The sequence below is a fragment of the Oncorhynchus nerka genome, linkage group LG19 (genome assembly GCF_034236695.1).
Source record: "Oncorhynchus nerka isolate Pitt River linkage group LG19, Oner_Uvic_2.0, whole genome shotgun sequence".
Taxonomy (NCBI): Eukaryota; Metazoa; Chordata; class Actinopteri; order Salmoniformes; family Salmonidae; genus Oncorhynchus; species Oncorhynchus nerka.
The window spans coordinates 31,016,658-31,042,904 of record NC_088414.1 but is presented as its reverse complement, the minus strand read 5'-3'; the positions used below and the strand labels follow the sequence as shown (position 1 = coordinate 31,042,904).

The 26,247-nt window shown below is 46.8% G+C and overlaps 1 protein-coding gene across 1 annotated transcript in view; it reads right to left on the bottom strand.

Moving 5' to 3' along the window:
- LOC115119932 (ephrin type-B receptor 4a-like) overlaps positions 1-26,247 on the bottom strand; it is an 85,875-nt gene that overhangs the window by 10,939 nt on the left and 48,689 nt on the right. The window contains exons 5-11 of the mRNA XM_065004866.1: positions 21,414-21,566; positions 19,852-20,187; positions 19,627-19,751; positions 13,476-13,644; positions 13,120-13,219; positions 11,724-11,788; positions 11,475-11,588 (exon numbers count right to left, since the gene is read on the bottom strand). Coding sequence (XP_064860938.1) covers positions 11,475-11,588; positions 11,724-11,788; positions 13,120-13,219; positions 13,476-13,644; positions 19,627-19,751; positions 19,852-20,187; positions 21,414-21,566 — 1,062 coding nt within the window. The remainder of the gene's footprint in view (positions 1-11,474; positions 11,589-11,723; positions 11,789-13,119; positions 13,220-13,475; positions 13,645-19,626; positions 19,752-19,851; positions 20,188-21,413; positions 21,567-26,247) is intronic.

Sequence of the window (26,247 nt, the reverse complement as noted above, 5' to 3'; positions counted from 1 at the left end):
ATATCACAGAATAATATCACAGAGAGACAGCCTATCCACCAGTCTGTTTAATAATATCACAGAGAGACAGCCTATCCACCAGTCTGTTTAATAATATCACAGAGACAGCCTATCCACCAGTCTGTTTAATAATATCACAGAGACAGCATATCCACCAGTCTGTTTAATAATATCACAGAGAGACAGCCTATCCACCAGTCTGTTTAATAATATCACAGAGAGACAGCCTATCCACCAGTCTGTTTAATAATATCACAGAGACAGCCTATCCACCAGTCTGTTTAATAATATCACAGAGAGACAGCCTATCCACCAGTCTGTTTAATAATATCACAGAGAGACAGCCTATCCACCAGTCTGTTTAATAATATCACAGAGAGACAGCCTATCCACCAGTCTGTTTAATAATATCACAGAGAGACAGCCTATCCACCAGTCTGTTTAATAATATCACAGAGAGACAGCCTATCCACCAGTCTGTTTAATAATATCACAGAGAGACAGCCTATCCACCAGTCTGTTTAATAATATCACAGAGAGACAGCCTATCCACCAGTCTGTTTAATAATATCACAGAGAGACAGCCTATCCACCAGTCTGTTTAATAATATCACAGAGAGACAGCCTATCCACCAGTCTGTTTAATAATATCACAGAGAGACAGCCTATCCACCAGTCTGTTTAATAATATCACAGAGAGACAGCCTATCCACCAGTCTGTTTAATAATATCACAGAGAGACAGCCTATCCACCAGTCTGTTTAATAATATCACAGAGAGACAGCCTATCCACCAGTCTGTTTAATAATATCACAGAGAGACAGCCTATCCACCAGTCTGTTTAATAATATCACAGAGAGACAGCCTATCCACCAGTCTGTTTAATAATATCACAGAGACAGCCTATCCACCAGTCTGTTTAATAATATCACAGAGAGACAGCCTATCCACCAGTCTGTTTAATAATATCACAGAGAGACAGCCTATCCACCAGTCTGTTTAATAATATCACAGAGAGACAGATCAGCCTATCCACCAGTCTGTTTAATAATATCACAGAGACAGATCCACAGCCTAATAATATCACCAGTCTGTTTAAATAATATCACAGAGAGACAGCCTATCCACCAGTCTGTTTAATAATATCACAGAGACAGCCTATCCACCAGTCTGTTTAATAATATCACAGAGAGACAGCCTATCCACCAGTCTGTTTAATAATATCACAGAGAGACAGCCTATCCACCAGTCTGTTTAATAATATCACCAGTCTGTTTAGAGACAGCCTATCCACCAGTCTGTTTAATAATATCACAGAGAGACAGCCTATCCACCAGTCTGTTTAATAATATCACAGAGAGACAGCCTATCCACCAGTCTGTTTAATAATATCACAGAGAGACAGCCTATCCACCAGTCTGTTTAATAATATCACAGAGAGACAGCCTATCCACCAGTCTGTTTAATAATATCACAGAGACAGCCTATCCACCAGTCTGTTTAATAATATCACAGAGAGACAGCCTATCCACCAGTCTGTTTAATAATATCACAGAGAGACAGCCTATCCACCAGTCTGTTTAATAATATCACAGAGAGACAGCCTATCCACCAGTCTGTTTAATAATATCACAGAGAGACAGCCTATCCACCAGTCTGTTTAATAATATCACAGAGAGACAGCCTATCCACCAGTCTGTTTAATAATATCACAGAGACAGCCTATCCACCAGTCTGTTTAATAATATCACAGAGACAGCCTATCCACCAGTCTGTTTAATAATATCACAGAGAGACAGCCTATCCACCAGTCTGTTTAATAATATCACAGAGAGACAGCCTATCCACCAGTCTGTTTAATAATATCACAGAGAGACAGCCTATCCACCAGTCTGTTTAATAATATCACAGAGAGACAGCCTATCCACCAGTCTGTTTAATAATATCACAGAGAGACAGCCTATCCACCAGTCTGTTTAATAATATCACAGAGAGACAGCCTATCCACCAGTCTGTTTAATAATATCACAGAGAGACAGCCAGCCTATCCACCAGTCTGTTTAATAATATCACAGAGAGACAGCCTATCCACCAGTCTGTTTAATAATATCACAGAGAGACAGCCTATCCACCAGTCTGTTTAATAATATCACAGAGAGACAGCCTATCCACCAGTCTGTTTAATAATATCACAGAGAGACAGCCTATCCACCAGTCTGTTTAATAATATCACAGAGACAGCCTATCCACCAGTCTGTTTAATAATATCACAGAGACAGCCTATCCACCAGTCTGTTTAATAATATCACAGAGAGACAGCCTATCCACCAGTCTGTTTAATAATATCACAGAGAGACAGCCTATCCACCAGTCTGTTTAATAATATCACAGAGAGACAGCCTATCCACCAGTCTGTTTAATAATATCACAGAGAGACAGCCTATCCACCAGTCTGTTTAATAATATCACAGAGAGACAGCCTATCCACCAGTCTGTTTAATAATATCACAGAGACAGCCTATCCACCAGTCTGTTTAATAATATCACAGAGAGACAGTCTATCCACCAGTCTGTTTAATAATATCACAGAGACAGCCTATCCACCAGTCTGTTTAATAATATCACAGAGACAGCCTATCCACCAGTCTGTTTAATAATATCACAGAGAGACAGCCTATCCACCAGTCTGTTTAATAATATCACAGAGAGACAGCCTATCCACCAGTCTGTTTAATAATATCACAGAGAGACAGCCTATCCACCAGTCTGTTTAATAATATCACAGAGACACAGCCTATCCACCAGTCTGTTTAATAATATCACAGAGAGACAGCCTATCCACCAGTCTGTTTAATAATATCACAGAGAGACAGCCTATCCACCAGTCTGTTTAATAATATCACAGAGAGACAGCCTATCCACCAGTCTGTTTAATAATATCACAGAGAGACAGCCTATCCACCAGTCTGTTTAATAATATCACAGAGAGACAGCCTATCCACCAGTCTGTTTAATAATATCACAGAGAGACAGCCTATCCACCAGTCTGTTTAATAATATCACAGAGAGACAGCCTATCCACCAGTCTGTTTAATAATATCACAGAGACAGCCTATCCACCAGTCTGTTTAATAATATCACAGAGACAGCATATCCACCAGTCTGTTTAATAATATCACAGAGAGACAGCCTATCCACCAGTCTGTTTAATAATATCACAGAGAGACAGCCTATCCACCAGTCTGTTTAATAATATCACAGAGAGACAGCCTATCCACCAGTCTGTTTAATAATATCACAGAGAGACAGCCTATCCACCAGTCTGTTTAATAATATCACAGAGAGACAGCCTATCCACCAGTCTGTTTAATAATATCACAGAGAGACAGCCTATCCACCAGTCTGTTTAATAATATCACAGAGAGACAGCCTATCCACCAGTCTGTTTAATAATATCACAGAGACAGCCTATCCACCAGTCTGTTTAATAATATCACAGAGAGACAGCCCACCAGTCTGTTTAATAATATCACAGAGAGACAGCCTATCCACCAGTCTGTTTAATAATATCACAGAGAGACAGCCTATCCACCAGTCTGTTTAATAATATCACAGAGAGACAGCCTATCCACCAGTCTGTTTAATAATATCACAGAGAGACAGCCTATCCACCAGTCTGTTTAATAATATCACAGAGAGACAGCCTATCCACCAGTCTGTTTAATAATATCACAGAGAGACAGCCTATCCACCAGTCTGTTTAATAATATCACAGAGAGACAGCCTATCCACCAGTCTGTTTAATAATATCAGAGAAAGACAGTCTATCCACCAGTCTGTTTAATAATATCACAGAGAGACAGCCTATCCACCAGTCTGTTTAATAATATCACAGAGAGACAGCCTATCCACCAGTCTGTTTAATAATATCACAGAGAGACAGTCTATCCACCAGTCTGTTTAATAATATCACAGAGACAGCCTATCCACCAGTCTGTTTAATAATATCACAGAGAGACAGCCTATCCACCAGTCTGTTTAATAATATCACAGAGAGACAGCCTATCCACCAGTCTGTTTAATAATATCACAGAGAGACAGCCTATCCACCAGTCTGTTTAATAATATCACAGAGAGACAGCCTATCCACCAGTCTGTTTAATAATATCACAGAGAGACAGCCTATCCACCAGTCTGTTTAATAATATCACAGAGAGACAGCCTATCCACCAGTCTGTTTAATAATATCACAGAGACAGCCTATCCACCAGTCTGTTTAATAATATCACAGAGAGACAGCCTATCCACCAGTCTGTTTAATAATATCACAGAGAGACAGCCTATCCACCAGTCTGTTTAATAATATCACAGAGAGACAGCCTATCCACCAGTCTGTTTAATAATATCACAGAGAGACAGCCTATCCACCAGTCTGTTTAATAATATCACAGAGAGACAGCCTATCCACCAGTCTGTTTAATAATATCACAGAGAGACAGCCTATCCACCAGTCTGTTTAATAATATCACAGAGAGACAGCCTATCCACCAGTCTGTTTAATAATATCACAGAGAGACAGCCTATCCACCAGTCTGTTTAATAATATCACAGAGAGACAGCCTATCCACCAGTCTGTTTAATAATATCACAGAGAGACAGCCTATCCACCAGTCTGTTTAATAATATCACAGAGAGACAGCCTATCCACCAGTCTGTTTAATAATATCACAGAGAGACAGCCTATCCACCAGTCTGTTTAATAATATCACAGAGACAGCCTATCCACCAGTCTGTTTAATAATATCACAGAGAGACAGCCTATCCAGAATAATATCAGAGACAGCTATCCACCAGTCTGTTTAATAATATCACAGAGAGACAGCCTATCCACCAGTCTGTTTAATAATATCACAGAGAGACAGCCTATCCACCAGTCTGTTTAATAATATCACAGAGAGACAGCCTATCCACCAGTCTGTTTAATAATATCACAGAGAGACAGCCTATCCACCAGTCTGTTTAATAATATCACAGAGAGACAGCCTATCCACCAGTCTGTTTAATAATATCACAGAGAGACAGCCTATCCACCAGTCTGTTTAATAATATCACAGAGACAGCCTATCCACCAGTCTGTTTAATAATATCACAGAGACAGCCTATCCACCAGTCTGTTTAATAATATCACAGAGAGACAGCCTATCCACCAGTCTGTTTAATAATATCACAGAGAGACAGCCTATCCACCAGTCTGTTTAATAATATCACAGAGCCTAGAATAATATCAGCAGCTATCCACCAGTCTGTTTAATAATATCACAGAGAGACAGCCTATCCACCAGTCTGTTTAATAATATCACAGAGAGACAGCCTATCCACCAGTCTGTTTAATAATATCACAGAGAGACAGCCTATCCACCAGTCTGTTTAATAATATCACAGAGAGACAGCCTATCCACCAGTCTGTTTAATAATATCACAGAGAGACAGCCTATCCACCAGTCTGTTTAATAATATCACAGAGAGACAGCCTATCCACCAGTCTGTTTAATAATATCACAGAGAGACAGCCTATCCACCAGTCTGTTTAATAATATCACAGAGAGATCAGTCCTTTATCCACCAGTCTGTTTAATAATATCACAGAGAGACAGCCTATCCACCAGTCTGTTTAATAATATCACAGAGAGACAGCCTATCCACCAGTCTGTTTAATAATATCACAGAGAGACAGCCTATCCACCAGTCTGTTTAATAATATCACAGAGAGACAGCCTATCCACCAGTCTGTTTAATAATATCACAGAGAGACAGCCTATCCACCAGTCTGTTTAATAATAATATCACAGTCTGTTTAATAATATCACAGAGAGAGCCTATCCACCAGTCTGTTTAATAATATCACAGAGAGACAGCCTATCCACCAGTCTGTTTAATAATATCACAGAGAGACAGCCTATCCACCAGTCTGTTTAATAATATCACAGAGAGACAGCCTATCCACCAGTCTGTTTAATAATATCACAGAGAGACAGCCTATCCACCAGTCTGTTTAATAATATCACAGAGAGACAGCCTATCCACCAGTCTGTTTAATAATATCACAGAGAGACAGCCTATCCACCAGTCTGTTTAATAATATCACAGAGAGACAGCCTATCCACCAGTCTGTTTAATAATATCACAGAGACAGCCTATCCACCAGTCTGTTTAATAATATCACAGAGAGACAGCCTATCCACCAGTCTGTTTAATAATATCACAGAGAGACAGCCTATCCACCAGTCTGTTTAATAATATCACAGAGACAGCCTATCCACCAGTCTGTTTAATAATATCACAGAGAGACAGCCTATCCACCAGTCTGTTTAATAATATCACAGAGACAGCCTATCCACCAGTCTGTTTAATAATATCACAGAGAGACAGCCTATCCACCAGTCTGTTTAATAATATCACAGAGAGACAGCCTATCCACCAGTCTGTTTAATAATATCACAGAGAGACAGCCTATCCACCAGTCTGTTTAATAATATCACAGAGAGACAGCCTATCCACCAGTCTGTTTAATAATATCACAGAGAGCCTATCCACCAGTCTGTTTAATAATATCACAGAGAGACAGCCTATCCACCAGTCTGTTTAATAATATCACAGAGAGACAGCCTATCCACCAGTCTGTTTAATAATATCACAGAGAGACAGCCTATCCACCAGTCTGTTTAATAATATCACAGAGAGACAGCCTATCCACCAGTCTGTTTAATAATATCACAGAGAGACAGCCTATCCACCAGTCTGTTTAATAATATCACAGAGAGACAGCCTATCCACCAGTCTGTTTAATAATATCACAGAGAGACAGCCTATCCACCAGTCTGTTTAATAATATCACAGAGAGACAGCCTATCCACCAGTCTGTTTAATAATATCACAGAGAGACAGCCTATCCACCAGTCTGTTTAATAATATCACAGAGAGACAGCCTATCCACCAGTCTGTTTAATAATATCACAGAGAGACAGCCTATCCACCAGTCTGTTTAATAATATCACAGAGAGACAGCCTATCCACCAGTCTGTTTAATAATATCACAGAGAGACAGCCTATCCACCAGTCTGTTTAATAATATCACAGAGACAGATCCACCAGTCTGTTTAATAGCAGCTATCCACCAGTCTGTTTAATAATATCACAGAGAGACAGCCTATCCACCAGTCTGTTTAATAATATCACAGAGAGACAGCCTATCCACCAGTCTGTTTAATAATATCACAGAGAGACAGCCTATCCACCAGTCTGTTTAATAATATCACAGAGAGACAGCCTATCCACCAGTCTGTTTAATAATATCACAGAGAGACAGCCTATCCACCAGTCTGTTTAATAATATCACAGAGACAGCCTATCCACCAGTCTGTTTAATAATATCACAGAGAGACAGCCTATCCACCAGTCTGTTTAATAATATCACAGAGAGACAGCCTATCCACCAGTCTGTTTAATAATATCACAGAGAGACAGCCTATCCACCAGTCTGTTTAATAATATCACAGAGACAGCCTATCCACCAGTCTGTTTAATAATATCACAGAGAGACAGCCTATCCACCAGTCTGTTTAATAATATCACAGAGAGACAGCCTATCCACCAGTCTGTTTAATAATATCACAGAGAGACAGCCTATCCACCAGTCTGTTTAATAATATCACAGAGACAGCCTATCCACCAGTCTGTTTAATAATATCACAGAGACAGCCTATCCACCAGTCTGTTTAATAATATCACAGAGACAGCCTATCCACCAGTCTGTTTAATAATATCTGTTTACAGAATATCACAGAGACAGCCTATCCACCAGTCTGTTTAATAATATCACAGAGAGACAGCCTATCCACCAGTCTGTTTAATAATATCACAGAGAGACAGCCTATCCACCAGTCTGTTTAATAATATCACAGAGACAGCTATCACAGAGAGACAGACTATCCACCAGTCTGTTTAATAATATCACAGAGAGACAGCCTATCCACCAGTCTGTTTAATAATATCACAGAGAGACAGCCTATCCACCAGTCTGTTTAATAATATCACAGAGAGACAGCCTATCCACCAGTCTGTTTAATAATATCACAGAGAGACAGCCTATCTACCAGTCTGTTTAATAATATCACAGAGAGACAGCCTATCCACCAGTCTGTTTAATAATATCACAGAGAGACAGCCTATCCACCAGTCTGTTTAATAATATCACAGAGAGACAGCCTATCCACCAGTCTGTTTAATAATATCACAGAGAGCCAGCCTATCCACCAGTCTGTTTAATAATATCACAGAGAGACAGCCTATCCACCAGTCTGTTTAATAATATCACAGAGAGACAGCCTATCCACCAGTCGGTTTAATAATATCACAGAGAGACAGCCTATCCACCAGTCTGTTTAATAATATCACAGAGAGACAGTCTATCCACCAGTCTGTTTAATAATATCACAGAGACAGCCTATCCACCAGTCTGTTTAATAATATCACAGAGAGACAGCCTATCCACCAGTCTGTTTAATAATATCACAGAGAGACAGCCTATCCACCAGTCTGTTTAATAATATCACATAGAGACAGTCTATCCACCAGTCTGTTTAATAATATCACAGAGAGACAGCCTATCCACCAGTCTGTTTAATAATATCACATAGAGACAGCCTATCCACCAGTCTGTTTAATAATATCACAGAGAGACAGCCTATCCACCAGTCTGTTTAATAATATCACAGAGAGACAGCCTATCCACCAGTCTGTTTAATAATATCACAGAGAGACAGCCTATCCACCAGTCTGTTTAATAATATCACAGAGACAGCCTATCCACCAGTCTGTTTAATAATATCACAGAGAGACAGTCTATCCACCAGTCTGTTTAATAATATCACAGAGAGACAGCCTATCCACCAGTCTGTTTAATAATATCACAGAGAGACAGCCTATCCACCAGTCTGTTTAATAATATCACAGAGACAGCCTATCCACCAGTCTGTTTAATAATATCACAGAGAGACAGCCTATCCACCAGTCTGTTTAATAATATCACAGAGAGACAGCCTATCCACCAGTCTGTTTAATAATATCACAGAGAGACAGCCTATCCACCAGTCTGTTTAATAATATCACAGAGACAGTCTATCCACCAGTCTGTTTAATAATATCACAGAGACAGTCTATCCACCAGTCTGTTTAATAATATCACAGAGACAGTCTATCCACCAGTTTGTTTAATAATATCACAGAGAGACAGTCTATCCACCAGTCTGTTTAATAATATCACAGAGAGGCAGTCTATCCACCAGTCTGTTTAATAATATCACAGAGAGACAGCCTATCCACCAGTCTGTTTAATAATATCACAGAGACAGCCTATCCACCAGTCTGTTTAATAATATCACAGAGAGACAGCCTATCCACCAGTCTGTTTAATAATATCACAGAGACAGCCTATCCACCAGTCTGTTTAATAATATCACAGAGAGACAGTCTATCCACCAGTCTGTTTAATAATATCACAGAGACAGCCTATCCACCAGTCTGTTTAATAATATCACAGAGAGACAGCCTATCCACCAGTCTGTTTAATAATATCACAGAGAGACAGCCTATCTACCAGTTTGTTTAATAATATCACAGAGAGACAGCCTATCTACCAGTCTGTTGAATAATATCACAGAGAGACAGCCTATCCACCAGTCTGTTTAATAATATCACAGAGAGACAGCCTATCTACCAGTCTGTTTAATAATATCACAGAGAGACAGCCTAACCACCAGTCTGTTTAATAATATCACAGAGAGACAGTCTATCCACCAGTCTGTTTAATAATATCACAGAGACAGCCTATCCACCAGTCTGTTTAATAATATCACAGAGAGACAGCCTATCCACCAGTCTGTTTAATAATATCACAGAGAGACAGCCTATCCACCAGTCTGTTTAATAATATCACAGAGACAGCCTATCCACCAGTCTGTTTAATAATATCACAGAGAGACAGCCTATCCACCAGTCTGTTTAATAATATCACAGAGAGACAGTCTATCCACCAGTCTGTTTAATAATATCACAGAGACAGCCTATCCACCAGTCTGTTTAATAATATCACAGAGAGACAGCCTATCCACCAGTCTGTTTAATAATATCACAGAGAGACAGCCTATCCACCAGTCTGTTTAATAATATCACAGAGACAGTCTATCCACCAGTCTGTTTAATAATATCACAGAGAGACAGCCTATCCACCAGTCTGTTTAATAATATCACAGAGAGACAGCCTATCCACCAGTCTGTTTAATAATATCACAGAGAGACAGCCTATCCACCAGTCTGTTTAATAATATCACAGAGAGACAGCCTATCCACCAGTCTGTTTAATAATATCACAGAGAGACAGCCTATCCACCAGTCTGTTTAATAGTATCACAGAGACAGCCTATCCACCAGTCTGTTTAATAATATCACAGAGAGACAGTCTATCCACCAGTCTGTTTAATAATATCACAGAGAGACAGCCTATCCACCAGTCTGTTTAATAATATCACAGAGACAGCCTATCCACCATTCTGTTTAATAATATCACAGAGACAGCCTATCCACCAGTCTGTTGAATAATATCACAGAGAGACAGCCTATCCACCAGTCTGTTTAATAATATCACAGAGAGACAGCCTATCCACCAGTCTGTTTAATAATATCACAGAGACAGCCTATCCACCAGTCTGTTTAATAATATCACAGAGAGACAGCCTATCCACCAGTCTGTTTAATAATATCACAGAGACAGCCTATCCACCAGTCTGTTTAATAATATCACAGAGAGACAGCCTATCCACCAGTCTGTTTAATAATATCACAGAGACAGCCTATCTACCAGTCTGTTTAATAATATCACAGAGAGACAGCCTATCCACCAGTCTGTTTAATAATATCACAGAGAGACAGCCTATCTACCAGTCTGTTTAATAATATCACAGAGAGACAGCCTATCCACCAGTCTGTTTAATAATATCACAGAGACACCCTATCCACCAGTCTGTTTAATAATATCACAGAGAGACAGCCTATCCACCAGTCGGTTTAATAATATCACAGAGAGACAGTCTATCCACCAGTCTGTTTAATAATATCACAGAGAGACAGTCTATCCACCAGTCTGTTTAATAATATCACAGAGAGACAGCCTATCCACCAGTCTGTTTAATAATATCACATAGAGACAGCCTATCCACCAGTCTGTTTAATAATATCACAGAGAGACAGCCTATCCACCAGTCTGTTTAATAATATCACAGAGAGACAGACTATCCACCAGTCTGTTTAATAATATCACAGAGAGACAGCCTATCCACCAGTCTGTTTAATAATATCACAGAGAGACAGCCTATCCACCAGTCTGTTGAATAATATCACATAGACAGCCTGAGACCCACCGGCACCAATGACCTCCTCGATCTTGACAAAGGAAACATCGATCTCCTTGGCAAACTCCCGTACGGCTTCGTTAGGGTCCTCGTAGGTAAAGGGGTCAATATAGACCTTGACTCCTGAGGAGGGGGGAGTGGGGGAATTAAACGACGAACCAGTCATGGTCACATACTGACTAAAATATGAATAACATGACTTTTAACAAATCTGTATGCACTATTTGCATGCGTGTGTGTGTGTGTGTGTGTACTCACCTTGGCCCAGGAGGTACTGTCCATGTTTGTCACTCAGCTCTGGGTCCTTCATTCTACTGTGTCTGCTGTGGAAAAGAACCGAGTGTGGGAGAGGAAGGAGGGAGAGGGGGAAAGAGATAAAAGCGCCAAGGTGTCAGAGAAAGAGCGATAGAGGGAAGAAAGATGTGGTTAGCCCGGTGACAAAACACTGCCTCTCCCTGTCTCTCTCTCTCCCTGTCTCTCACAAACAAGCTCATTTGGTATCTGTCTCAGACACAATACATGACTGTTAAATATTGTAATGTCTTGACCCTGGGCCCTCCTCTACTGTTCTCCCCCATTCAGGAGCCATTCTGCTCTGTGTTACTGACTGTGTGTCTGCTGCACTGGGCTGGAGGCCTCCATTAGTGAGACTTTGGCCCCATCCTAGTAGGACTGTACAGCCCTGTAGCTACTGGGCACCTGCCTCTCTCTCTCTCTCTCTCTCTCTCTCTCTCTCCTTTCTCACAGGCCCAAAATAGCAATACTGTCCCCACCCTCAGCTGGCGGTTGGTCCAGACCTCTACTGTGAGTGTGTGTTTGTGTGCATGCGTGTGTGTTTAAATGTGATTGCACACATCTGTGTATTTCTCAGAGTATGTGCAATGTCTGTGTACTGAATGTGTTCGTATTAGTGTAACGCATGTATGCGTGTGCACAACTCTGTATGTGTGTGTATGGTGTGTGCCCCAAGGTCAGAACTATTGTTCTCCTGTCCTGTGGAGACAGGGTTGGGACGGCTGCATCCTGTCTCTGACCGCCTCCCTCCCTCCATCTCTCCCTCCCTCTCTCTCTCTCTCTCTCTCTCTCCCTCTTTCCTCCTCTCTCCCTTCCTCCATCTCTCTCTCTCTCTCTCTCTCTCTCTCTCTATATATATATATATATATATATATATCCATCTCTCTCTCTCCCCCTCCCTCTATCTCTATCGCTCTATCCCCCTCTCTCTATCTCTCCATCCCTCCCTCTCTCTCTATATATATATCCATCCCTCTCTTTCCCTCTCTCCCCGTCCCCCTCTCTCTCCCTCCCTCCCCCCTCACTCTCTCTAGTTCCCAGAACCTTTTTCTGAGGGCATGTGGGGCTATTTGCTGAAACAATGAGGGTTATAATGAGTGGAATAACTTCTAGCCTCGTAAGCACAAAGTCACAAAGAAAATGTATTTGGTTTACTGAGAGTTTTGCTGAAATATGACATAGTGTTTGTATATAACAGAGTTATTATCTAAGATATAAGATATGATTAGTGCAGGTTACAAAAACACAACATGTCAAATGTTAAGATAAGATTAATGTTTCCTTTTTGTAAAATGCACATTACAGAATTGATGTCCCTGTCTTCTCCCCCTCTCCCCTCTCCCCTCTTCCTGGTTCTCACCGTATGCAGAAAACAGCCACAGTGACGACAGTGATGAGCAGAAGCATCCCCATGGCGATAAGGACACCGGTCATCAGAAGCTGGTTAGGAGAGTCGTCCCCTGAATAAAGGATGAAAAGGAGGGGGGAGTGCAAAGGAAAAATAAAACAATTAGTAACAAGGAAATGTAAAAAATACACCAAAACAAACCTTATAAATAATGAACTGATGTATTCTGGGTAATAAACTAGAAGAACAGGGCGGACCTAACACACACAAAACTAGAAGAAACCTAGAAGACTTTGTTGGCCTCTCTGATATGGACAGGCCATATTGACAGGCCCCTCTCAGAGAGTGAAGCCTGGGCCTTTCCTTACCGTCAGGCAGTGTTCTGAAGGAGGCTGCTGGGCTGAAGCTGCCGTAGCCGGCCATGGTGCGGGCCCGAACCTGCACCTCATACTGAGTGGCCCTGCGGAGATCACTCAGCACCACCTGGTTACTGTCACTCTCCCTGTAGCTACACAACTGCTCCTCACCTCGACGCTCCTGCGGGGCGGAGAGAGACGATGAAGGGAGAGAGAGACGATGGAGGGAGAGAGAGACGATGGAGGGAGAGAGAGACGATGAAGGGAGAGGGATGGAGGGAGAGAGAGACGATGGAGGGAGAGAGAGACGATGAAGGGAGAGAGAGACGATGGAGGGAGAGAGAGACGATGGAGGGAGAGAGAGACGATGAAGGGAGAGAGAGAGACGATGGAGGGAGAGAGAGACGATGGAGGGAGAGAGAGACGATGGAGGGAGAGAGAGACGATGGAGGGAGAGAGAGACGATGGAGGGAGAGAGAGACGATGGAGGGAGAGAGAGACGATGGGGGGAGAGAGAGACGATGGAGGGAGAGAGAGACAATGGAGGGAGAGAGAGACGATGAAGGGAGAGGGATGGAGGGAGAGAGAGACGATGGAGGGAGAGAGAGACGATGAAGGGAGAGAGAGACGATGGAGGGAGAGAGAGACGATGGAGGGAGAGAGAGACGATGAAGGGAGAGAGAGAGACGATGGAGGGAGAGAGAGACGATGGAGGGAGAGAGAGACGATGGAGGGAGAGAGAGACGATGGAGGGAGAGAGAGACGATGGAGGGAGAGAGAGACGATGGAGGGAGAGAGAGACGATGGAGGGAGAGAGAGACGATGGGGGGGAAGACGATGAAGGGAGAGAGAGATGATGGAGGGAGAGAGAGACGATGGGGGGAGACGATGAAGGGAGAGAGAGATGATGGAGGGAGAGAGAGACGATGAAGGGAGAGAGAGATGATGGAGGGAGAAAGAGACGATGAAGGGAGAGAGAGATGATGGAGGGAGAAAGAGACGATGAAGAGAGAGAGAGACGATGAAGGGAGAGAGAGATGATGGAGGGAGAAAGAGACAATGAAGAGAGAGAGAGACGATGAGGGGACAGAGAGACGATGAAGGGAGAGAGAGACGATGGAGGGAGAGAAAGACGATGAAGGGAGAGAGAGACGATGGAGGGAGAGAGAGACGATGGAGGGAGAGAGAGACAATGGAGGGAGAGAGAGACGATGAAGGGAGAGGGATGGAGGGAGAGAGAGACGATGGAGGGAGAGAGAGACGATGAAGGGAGAGAGAGACGATGGAGGGAGAGAGAGACGATGGAGGGAGAGAGAGACGATGAAGGGAGAGAGAGAGACGATGGAGGGAGAGAGAGACGATGGAGGGAGAGAGAGACGATGGAGGGAGAGAGAGACGATGGAGGGAGAGAGAGACGATGGAGGGAGAGAGAGACGAGGGAGAGAGAGACGATGGGGGGGACGATGAAGGGAGAGAGAGACGATGGAGGGAGAGAGAGACGATGGAGGGAGAGAGAGATGATGAAGGGAGAGAGAGACGATGGGGGGGAGACGATGAAGGGAGAGAGAGATGATGGAGGGAGAGAGAGACGATGAAGGGAGAGAGAGATGATGGAGGGAGAAAGAGACGATGAAGGGAGAGAGAGATGATGGAGGGAGAAAGAGACGATGAAGAGAGAGAGAGACGATGAAGGGAGAGAGAGATGATGGAGGGAGAAAGAGACGATGAAGAGAGAGAGAGACGATGAGGGGACAGAGAGACGATGAAGGGAGAGAGAGACGATGGAGGGAGAGAAAGACGATGAAGGGAGAGAGACGATGAAGGGAGAGAGAGACGATGGAGGGAGAGAGAAACGATGGAGGGAGAAAGAGACGATGAAGGGAGAAAGAGACGATGAAGGGAGAGAGAGACGATGGAGGGAGAGAGAGACGATGAAGGGAGAGAGAGACGATGAAGGGAGAGAGAGACGATGGAGGGAGAGAGAGACGATGGAGGGAGAGAGAGACAATGGAGGGAGGGAGAGACGATGGAGGGAGAGAGAGAGACGATGGAGGGAGGGAGAGACGATGGAGGGAGAGAGAGAGACGATGGAGGGACAGAGAGAGACGATGGAGGGAGGGAGAGACGATGGAGGGAGAGAGAGAGACGATGGAGGGAGAGAGAGACGATGGAGGGAGAGAGAGACAATGGAGGGAGAGAGAGACGATGGAGGGAGAGAGAGACAATGGAGGGAGGGAGGGAGAGAGAGAGACGATGGAGGGAGAGAGAGACGATGAAGGGAGAGAGAGACGATGGAGGGAGAGAGACGATGGAGGGAGAGAGACGATGGAGGGAGAGAGAGACAATGAAGGGAGAGAGAGACGATGGAGGGAGAGAGAGAGACGATGGAGGGAGAGAGAGAGATGATGGAGGGAGAGAGAGACGATGAAGGGAGAGAGAGACGATGGAGGGAGAGAGACGATGGAGGGAGAGAGACGATGGAGGGAGAGAGAGACGATGAAGGGAGAGAGAGACGATGAAGGGAGAGGGATGGAGGGAGAGAGAGACGATGGAGGGAGAGAGAGAGACGATGAAGGGAGAGAGAGACGATGGAGGGAGAGAGAGACGATGGAGGAGAGAGAGACGATGAAGGGAGAGAGAGATGATGGGGGAGACGATGAAGGGAGAGAGAGATGATGGAGGGAGAGAGAGATGATGGGGGGAGACGATGGAGGGAGAGAGAGATGATGGAGGGAGAGAGACGATGAAGGGAGAGAGAGACGATGGAGGGAGAGAGAGACGATGGAGGGAGAGAGAGACGATGAAGGGAGAGAGAGACGATGGAGGGAGAGAGAGAGACGATGGAGGGAGAGAGAGACGATGGAGGGAGAGAGAGACGATGAAGGGAGAGAGAGAGACGATGGAGGAGAGAGAGACGATGGAGGGAGAGAGAGACGATGAAGGGAGAGAGAGACGATGAAGGGAGAGAGAGATGATGGAGGGAGAGAGAGACGATGGAGGGAGAGAGAGATGATGGAGGGAGAAAGAGACGATGAAGGGAGAGAGAGATGATGGAGGGAGAGAGAGATGATGGAGGGAGAAAGAGACGATGAAGAGAGAGAGAGACGATGAAGGGAGAGAGAGATGATGGAGGGAGAAAGAGACGATGAAGAGAGAGAGAGACGATGAGGGGACAGAGAGACGATGAAGGGAGAGAGAGACGATGGAGGGAGAGAAAGACGATGAAGGGAGAGAGACGATGAAGGGAGAGAGAGACGATGGAGGGAGAGAGAAACGATGGAGGGAGAAAGAGACGATGAAGGGAGAGAGAGACGATGGAGGGAGAGAGAGACGATGGAGGGAGAGAGAGACGATGGAGGGAGAGAGAGACGATGAAGGGAGAGAGAGACGATGAAGGGAGAGAGAGACGATGGAGGGAGAGAGACGATGGAGGGAGAGAGAGACGATGGAGGGAGAGAGAGACAATGGAGGGAGAGAGAGACGATGGAGGGAGAGAGAGACAATGGAGGGAGGGAGGGAGAGAGAGAGACGATGGAGGGAGAGAGAGACGATGGAGGGAGAGAGAGACGATGGAGGGAGAGAGAGTCGATGAAGGGAGAGAGAGACGATGGAGGGAGAGAGACGATGGAGGGAGAAAGAGACGATGGAGGGAGAGAGAGACGATGAAGGGAGAGAGACGATGGAGGGAGAGAGAGACGATGAAGGGAGAGAGAGACGATGAAGGGAGAGAGAGACGATGAAGGGAGAGAGAGACGATGGAGGGAGAGAGAGACGATGGAGGGAGAGAGAGACAATGGAGGGAGGGAGGGAGAGAGAGAGACGATGGAGGGAGAGAGAGACGATGGAGGGAGAGAGAGACGATGGAGGGAGAGAGAGACAATGGAGGGAGAGAGAGACGATGGAGGGAGAGAGAGACAATGGAGGGAGGGAGGGAGAGAGAGAGACGATGGAGGGAGAGAGAGACGATGGAGGGAGAGAGAGATGATGGAGGGAGAGAGAGTCGATGAAGGGAGAGAGAGCCGATGGAGGGAGAGAGACGATGGAGGGAGAGAGACGATGGAGGGAGAGAGAGACAATGAAGGGAGAGAGAGACGATGAAGGGAGAGAGAGAGACGATTGAGGGAGAGAGAGAGACGATGGAGGGAGAGAGAGAGATGATGGAGGGAGAGAGAGACGATGAAGGGAGAGAGAGACGATGGAGGGAGAGAGACGATGGAGGGAGAGAGACGATGGAGGGAGAGAGAGACGATGGAGGGAGAGAGAGACAATGGAGGGAGAGAGAGACGATGGAGGGAGAGAGAGACGATGGAGGGAGAGAGAGACGATGAAGGGAGAGAGAGACGATGGAGGGAGAGAGAGACGATGGAGGGAGAGAGAGACGATGGAGGGAGAGAGAGACGATGAAGGGAGAGAGAGATGATGGGGGGGAGACGATGAAGGGAGAGAGAGATGATGGAGGGAGAGAGAGATGATGGGGGAGAGACGATGGAGGGAGAGAGAGATGATGGAGGGAGAGAGAGACGATGAAGGGAGAGAGAGACGATGGAGGGAGAGAGAGACGATGGAGGGAGAGAGAGACGATGAAGGGAGAGAGAGACGATGGAGGGAGAGAGAGACGATGGAGGGAGAGAGAGACGATGGAGGGAGAGAGAGACGATGAAGGGAGAGAGAGACGATGGAGGGAGAGAGAGACGATGGAGGGAGAGAGAGACGATGAAGGGAGAGAGAGACGATGAAGGGAGAGAGAGATGATGGAGGGAGAGAGAGACGATGGACGGATAGAGAGATGATGGAGGGAGAAAGAGACGATGAAGGAGAGAGAGATGATGGAGGGAGAGAGAGATGATGGAGGGAGAAAGAGACGATGAAGAGAGAGAGACGATGAAGGGAGAGAGAGATGATGGAGGGAGAAAGAGACGATGAAGAGAGAGAGAGACGATGAGGGGACAGAGAGACGATGAAGGGAGAGAGAGACGATGGAGGGAGAGAAAGACGATGAAGGGAGAGAGACGATGAAGGAGAGAGAGACGATGGAGGGAGAGAGAAACGATGGAGGGAGAAAGAGACGATGAAGGGAGAGAGAGACGATGGAGGGAGAGAGAGACGATGGAGGGAGAGAGAGACGATGGAGGGAGAGAGAGACGATGAAGGGAGAGAGAGACGATGAAGGGAGAGAGAGACGATGGAGGGAGAGAGACGATGGAGGGAGAGAGAGACGATGGAGGGAGAGAGAGACAATGGAGGGAGAGAGAGACGATGGAGGGAGAGAGAGACAATGGAGGGAGGGAGGGAGAGAGAGAGACGATGGAGGGAGAGAGAGACGATGGAGGGAGAGAGAGACGATGAAGGGAGAGAGAGACGATGGAGGGAGAGAGAGACGATGGAGGGAGAGAGAGACGATGGAGGGAGAGAGAGACGATGGAGGGAGAGAGAGACGATGAAGGGAGAGAGAGACGATGGAGGGAGAGAGAGACGATGGAGGGAGAGAGAGACGATGAAGGGAGAGAGAGACGATGGAGGGAGAGAGAGAGACGATTGAGGGAGAGAGAGATGATGGAGGGAGAGAGAGACGATGGAGGGAGAGAGAGACGATGGAGGGAGAGAGAGACGATGGAGGGAGAGAGAGAGACGATTGAGGGAGAGAGAGATGATGGAGGGAGAGAGAGACGATGGAGGGAGAGAGAGACGATGAAGGGAGAGAGATACGATGAAGGGAGAGGGATGGAGGGAGAGAGAGACGATGGAGGGAGAGAGAGACGAGGAAGGGAGAGAGGGACGATGGAGGGAGAGAGAGACGATGGAGGGAGAGAGAGGCGATGGAGGGAGAGAGAGACGATGAAGGGAGAGAGGGAGAGAGAGGCGATGGAGGGAGAGAGAGACGATGAAGGGAGAGAGGGAGAGAGAGACGATGGAGGGAGAGAGAGACGATGGAGGGAGAGAGAGACGATGAAGGGAGAGAGAGACAATGGAGGGAGAGAGAGACGATGGAGGGAGATGGAGAGAGACGATGAAGGGAGAGAGGGATGGAGGTTGAACAAAAGCAGATAAGAACAATGGGTTGAGCCAGTGGGTGAGAGGTCAGAGTGATGGACAGAGATAGAACAGTCAACTCCCTAAGACCTGAGGTGAGTCAGTGGGAGAGGAGAGATCTGGTTCTCCTCACCGTCTCACAGTAACGTAGCTGGTACTGCAGGATGGTGTAGTGGGGCTGGGCTGGAACGGACCAGTGGAGAGTCAGACTGCTCTCTGTAGAAATACTCTTCCTGATCACAGACAGCAGCACTGGAACTGCACTCAGACCAACACAAAGAAACGACTTTCAAAGATAGAACAACATTCAACTTCCTCTTCTAACCATGCAACACCAACCCAAACATCCCTCTCTCACCCTCGTGACTGGTGGTGATGTTAACTCTATCGCTGGGTGCCCCCTTGCCATTGGAAGGGGAGACCCCGTTGAGGGCCTGGATAGAGAAGGTGTATGTGGTGTGAGGCATGAGGCCCCAGACCACCACCCTGCGGCCCTGCAGGCCTCGCTGAGAGGGTCTGTAGCTGACACTGTCCCCGCAGGGTGAGCACGGACCCCTAGGGGACCCACACAGGGAACACTCCACAGAGTAGCTCAGATCAGTCCTGCCACCGCTGTCCATGGGCTCGCTCCACTCTAGAGTCACCGTGGTGTCGTTGATCTGGGTTACGATGCTGCGTGGGGCAGAGGGGGGTCCTGGAGGACGGGGGAGAGGAGAGGGTCACACACCTCATCATCAGGTAATCAGCAGTCATAAATACTTCATCAGCCACAAGTACAAATACATTTTCCATTTGAAGGCAATTCACTGGAGCGATGTGTATTATTACCATTCCTCTGTTTCACATTTACATTGTCAATTAAATGACTTGCATTTGATTTGCTATTTGTTATGCTCCCGACACATGTTCAGATAGCGTTTGGAGGAGCCGCCGGGGAAGAGGGGCACAGCAGGAAACAACATTGAGATGCAGGATTGAATTGGTGCTCCAATTACACGCGTCTACATTCCGATAATGATCAGCAGCTGAAGATTGTACTAGAGGGGGATTGTGATTGCTGCCACAATTGCAACGCCACTCAGCCAGTGTGAATGAGTTCCTGTTCCTGCCAAGGAGGCTGTGTGGCTAGGCCATTTACAGCTACTGTAAAATGCTTAGTAATATCAGGCACAATGCTCTCTGGGAGGTTGGGCTGGCCAGAAGTAGGAGGCAGTTGACTACCATCACATAACCCTACATTAATTTAGGTTCAATTTACGTCAAATTCAAAAAGTCTATATTTGGGGGGCGGGGGTTGGGGGCCTGTGATGAGCAAAACAATCAGGAGTGATTGAAATAAATGAAGTGGTGTAAGAGGTTATCAGAGTCTACAGGGAATCGTGTTGGTCCTCCACGGGGTGTCCGTCTTCTGCCACTACAAGGAACAGACTTTCAGATTGCTGTTAGTTGCGAAGTCTTTTCATGGCCGTTCTGAGTGAGTGTGCCCAATTAAAAATGCCTCTCCTTTCACGCACGTGGCTGAATTGAAATTCCTGAATCCACATGGAGGTGTCACTCAGGGCAATCAATGCGTCCCTTACTGGGAGTGACCACCAGGTTCTGCCCTGCCCCCTCTACACAGTCACAAAGGAGCTGCACCTCAATACTCTCAGCCCTGGGACAAAGACCACAGAGCAGGTGACAGGGGCTGAGCACAGCAACACCAGAGGAGAAGAGAAATTGCAAGGGACAACAAAGGAGGAGGGGAAATAAGATACACATGTTGAAAGTGGAACTAGGACAGAAAGAGAGAGAGAGAGAGAGGTTAGCAGAGTCTACGTGGAATTGTGTTGGTCCTCCACGGCGTTTGCCTTGAGAGAGAGAGTATCAGGGGAAAGTAAATAGAGGGTAGAGTATGTAGATAATAATGTGTGTACTCACTGGTACATGGGGTGTCTGGAGTGTCAGAGTCAGCGCGGAGGTATCCTGGACGACACTGACACACAGGTGAGCCTGTCACCACAGCATGGCTGAACCCTGGACAAGCCTGGCACTGACCCCCCGAGCCAGACCTAAACTGACCCACAGAACAGGCTGTGTGGAGGGAGGGAGGGAGGGAGGGAGGGAGGGAGGGAGGGAGGGGGAGAAGGAAAGTTAGCATGGCCCTGAACATCACCACAAAACAGCCTATGAATGGAGCCTGCTCCCTGACCCACCGGGCTCATTCAGCCAGGGTGTACGTGTGTGTGGTGCTGCAATATCTGCTCTGTTCACTTTCTGTTGAATAAAAGTCTACTCAAATACATCTAATATATGACTGGACATAAGTATTCAATAGTGGATATTGAAGGTCTAATTTTCTGTGCCGTACGGAGTAATAATAACAGACAGACCTCTGACCAAGCAAACCATTCCCAGAGCATTAGCTGAGGTTCCCATTAAGTTGTAGTGAGGGTTGTATCTGACATTAGGATGATAACATCCTAAAAACATTCAAAAAATGTTTTTGATAAGAAAAAAAATATATATATATTTTTTTTTAAATGAAATATCCTTGGAATGTTCTCCTAACATTCACTAAAACTAACATCTGTAACAACCATCACAGAACATTCCCCAAACGTTCTCATTAGGTTTCCAGGTCATGTAATAACACAACGTACCAGTCATGTTTCTGAGCAAACCAACATTTGATATGTTAAAGTTCCCAGAACATTAGTTGGGTTGCGGCAAATGTTCTCATAACACAGTAACTGTCCAATCATGCTGATGATTATATCATGTTTGTATAAAACATTCCCAGAACATATTTAGTCTGTTGTTTAAAGGTTCCCAGAATGTTTCATTAGGTTTTGGGAACAGTCTGGTGGGAACATTGTGGGAACAGTCTGGTGGGAACATTGTGGGAACAGACTGGTGGGAACAGTCTGGTGGGAACATTGTGGTGACAGTCTGGTGGGAACGTTGTGGGGACAGTCTGGTGGGAACATTGTGGGGACAGTCTGGTGGGAACATTGTGGGGACAGTCTGGTGAGAACATTGTGGGGACAGTCTGGTGGGAACAGTGTGGGAACAGTCTGGTGGGAACATTGTGGGAACAGTCTGGTGGGAACATTGTGGGGACAGTCTGGTGGGAACATTGTGGGGACAGTCTGGTGGGAACATTGTGGTGACAGTCTGGTGGGAACATTGTGGGGACAGTCTGGTGGGAACATTGTGGGAACAGTCTGGTGGGAACAGTCTGGTGGGAACATTGTGGGAACAGTCTGGTGGGAACATTGCGGGAACAGTGTGGTGGGAACAGTCTGGTGGGAACATTGTGGGAACAGTCTGGTGGGAACATTGTGGGGACAGTCTGGTGGGAATATTGTGGGGACAGTCTGGTGGGAACAGTCTGGTGGGAACATTGTGGGAACAGTCTGGTGGGAACAGTCTGGTGGGAACATTGTGGGAACAGTCTGGTGGGAACATTGTGGGAACAGTCTGGTGGGAACATTGTGGGGACAGTCTGGTGGGAACATTGTGGGGACAGTCTGGTGAGAACATTGTGGGGACAGTCTGGTGGGAACATTGTGGGAACAGTCTGGTGGGAACATTGTGGGAACAGTCTGGTGGGAACATTGTGGGGACAGTCTGGTGGGAACATTGTGGGGACAGTCTGGTGGGAACATTGTGGTGACAGTCTGGTGGGAACATTGTGGGGACAGTCTGGTGGGAACATTGTGGGGACAGTCTGGTGGGAACATTGTGGGAACAGTCTGTTGGGAACATTGTGGGAACAGTCTGGTGGGAACAGTCTGGTGGGAACAGTCTGGTGGGAACATTGTGGGAACAGTCTGGTGGGAACAGTCTGGTGGGAACATTGTGGGAACAGTCTGGTGGGAACAGTCTGGTGGGAACATTGTGGGAACAGTCTGGTGGGAACATTGCGGGAACAGTCTGGTGGGAACAGTCTGGTGGGAACATTGTGGGAACAGTCTGGTGGGAACAGTCTGGTGGGAACATTGTGGGAACAGTCTGGTGGGAACATTGTGGGGACAGTCTGGTGGGAACATTGTGGTGACAGTCTGGTGGGAACATTGTGGGGACAGTCTGGTGGGAACAGTCTGGTGGGAACATTGTGGGAACAGTCTGGTGGGAACATTGTGGGGACAGTCTGGTGGGAACAGTCTGGTGGGAACATTGTGGGAACAGTCTGGTGGGAACATTGTGGGGACAGTCTGGTGGGAACAGTCTGGTGGGAACATTGTGGGAACAGTCTGGTGGGAACATTGTGGGGACAGTCTGGTGGGAACAGTCTGGTGGGAACATTGTGGGAACAGTCTGGTGGGAACATTGTGGGAACAGTCTGGTGGGAACATTGTGGGAACAGTCTGGTGGGAACAGTCTGGTGGGAACATTGTGGTGACAGTCTGGTGGGAACATTGTGGGGACAGTCTGGTGGGAACATTGTGGGGACAGTCTGGTGAGAACATTGTGGGGACAGTCTGGTGGGAACATTGTGGGAACAGTCTGGTGGGAACATTGTGGGAACAGTCTGGTGGGAACATTGTGGGGACAGTCTGGTGGGAACATTGTGGGACAGTCTGGTGGGAACATTGGGTGACAGTCTGTGGGGAACATTGTGGGTCTGGTGGGAACATTGTGGGGACAGTCTGGTGGGAACATTGTGGGAACAGTCTGTTGGGAACATTGTGGGAACAGTCTGGTGGGAACAGTCTGGTGGGAACATTGTGGGGACAGTCTGGTGAGAACATTGTGGGGACAGTCTGGTGGGAACATTGTGGGAACAGTCTGGTGGGAACATTGTGGGAACAGTCTGGTGGGAACATTGTGGGGACAGTCTGGTGGGAACATTGTGGGGACAGTCTGGTGGGAACATTGTGGTGACAGTCTGGTGGGAACATTGTGGGGACAGTCTGGTGGGAACATTGTGGGGACAGTCTGGTGGGAACATTGTGGGAACAGTCTGTTGGGAACATTGTGGGAACAGTCTGGTGGGAACAGTCTGGTGGGAACAGTCTGGTGGGAACATTGTGGGAACAGTCTGGTGGGAACAGTCTGGTGGGAACATTGTGGGAACAGTCTGGTGGGAACATTGTGGGAACAGTCTGGTGGGAACAGTCTGGTGGGAACATTGTGGGAACAGTCTGGTGGGAACAGTCTGGTGGGAACATTGTGGGAACAGTCTGGTGGGAACATTGTGGGGACAGTCTGGTGGGAACATTGTGGTGACAGTCTGGTGGGAACATTGTGGGGACAGTCTGGTGGGAACAGTCTGGTGGGAACATTGTGGGAACAGTCTGGTGGGAACATTGTGGGGACAGTCTGGTGGGAACAGTCTGGTGGGAACATTGTGGGAACAGTCTGGTGGGAACATTGTGGGGACAGTCTGGTGGGAACAGTCTGGTGGGAACATTGTGGGAACAGTCTGGTGGGAACATTGTGGGGACAGTCTGGTGGGAACAGTCTGGTGGGAACATTGTGGGAACAGTCTGGTGGGAACATTGTGGGAACAGTCTGGTGGGAACATTGTGGGAACAGTCTGGTGGGAACAGTCTGGTGGGAACATTGTGGTGACAGTCTGGTGGGAACGTTGTGGGGACAGTCTGGTGGGAACATTGTGGGGACAGTCTGGTGGGAACATTGTGGGGACAGTCTGGTGAGAACATTGTGGGGACAGTCTGGTGGGAACATTGTGGGAACAGTCTGGTGGGAACATTGTGGGAACAGTCTGGTGGGAACATTGTGGGGACAGTCTGGTGGGAACATTGTGGGGACAGTCTGGTGGGAACATTGTGGTGACAGTCTGGTGGGAACATTGTGGGGACAGTCTGGTGGGAACATTGTGGGGACAGTCTGGTGGGAACATTGTGGGAACAGTCTGGTGGGAACATTGCGGGAACAGTGTGGTGGGAACAGTCTGGTGGGAACATTGTGGGAACAGTCTGGTGGGAACATTGTGGGAACAGTCTGGTGGGAACATTGTGGGGACAGTCTGGTGGGAACATTGTGGGGACAGTCTGGTGGGAATAGTCTGGTGGGAACATTGTGGGAACAGTCTGGTGGGAACAGTCTGGTGGGAACATTGTGGGAACAGTCTGGTGGGAACATTGTGGGGACAGTCTGGTGGGAACATTGTGGGGACAGTCTGGTGGGAACATTGTGGGGACAGTCTGGTGGGAACATTGTGGGGACAGTCTGGTGGGAACATTGTGGGAACAGTCTGTTGGGAACATTGTGGGAACAGTCTGGTGGGAACAGTCTGGTGGGAACATTGTGGGAACAGTCTGGTGGGAACATTGCGGGAACAGTCTGGAGGGAACAGTCTGGTGGGAACATTGTGGGAACAGTCTGGTGGGAACATTGCGGGAACAGTCTGGTGGGAACAGTCTGGTGGGAACATTGTGGGAACAGTCTGGTGGGAACATTGTGGGGACAGTCTGGTGGGAACATTGTGGGGACAGTCTGGTGGGAACAGTCTGGTGGGAACATTGTGGGAACAGTCTGGTGGGAACATTGTGGGGACAGTCTGGTGGGAACATTGTGGTGACAGTCTGGTGGGAACATTGTGGGGACAGTCTGGTGGGAACATTGTGGGGACAGTCTGGTGGGAACATTGTGGGAACAGTCTGGTGGGAACATTGTGGGGACAGTCTGGTGGGAACATTGTGGGAACAGTCTGGTGGGAACATTGTGGGGACAGTCTGGTGGGAACAGTCTGGTGGGATCATTGTGGGGACAGTCTGGTGGGAACAGTCTGGTGGGAACATTG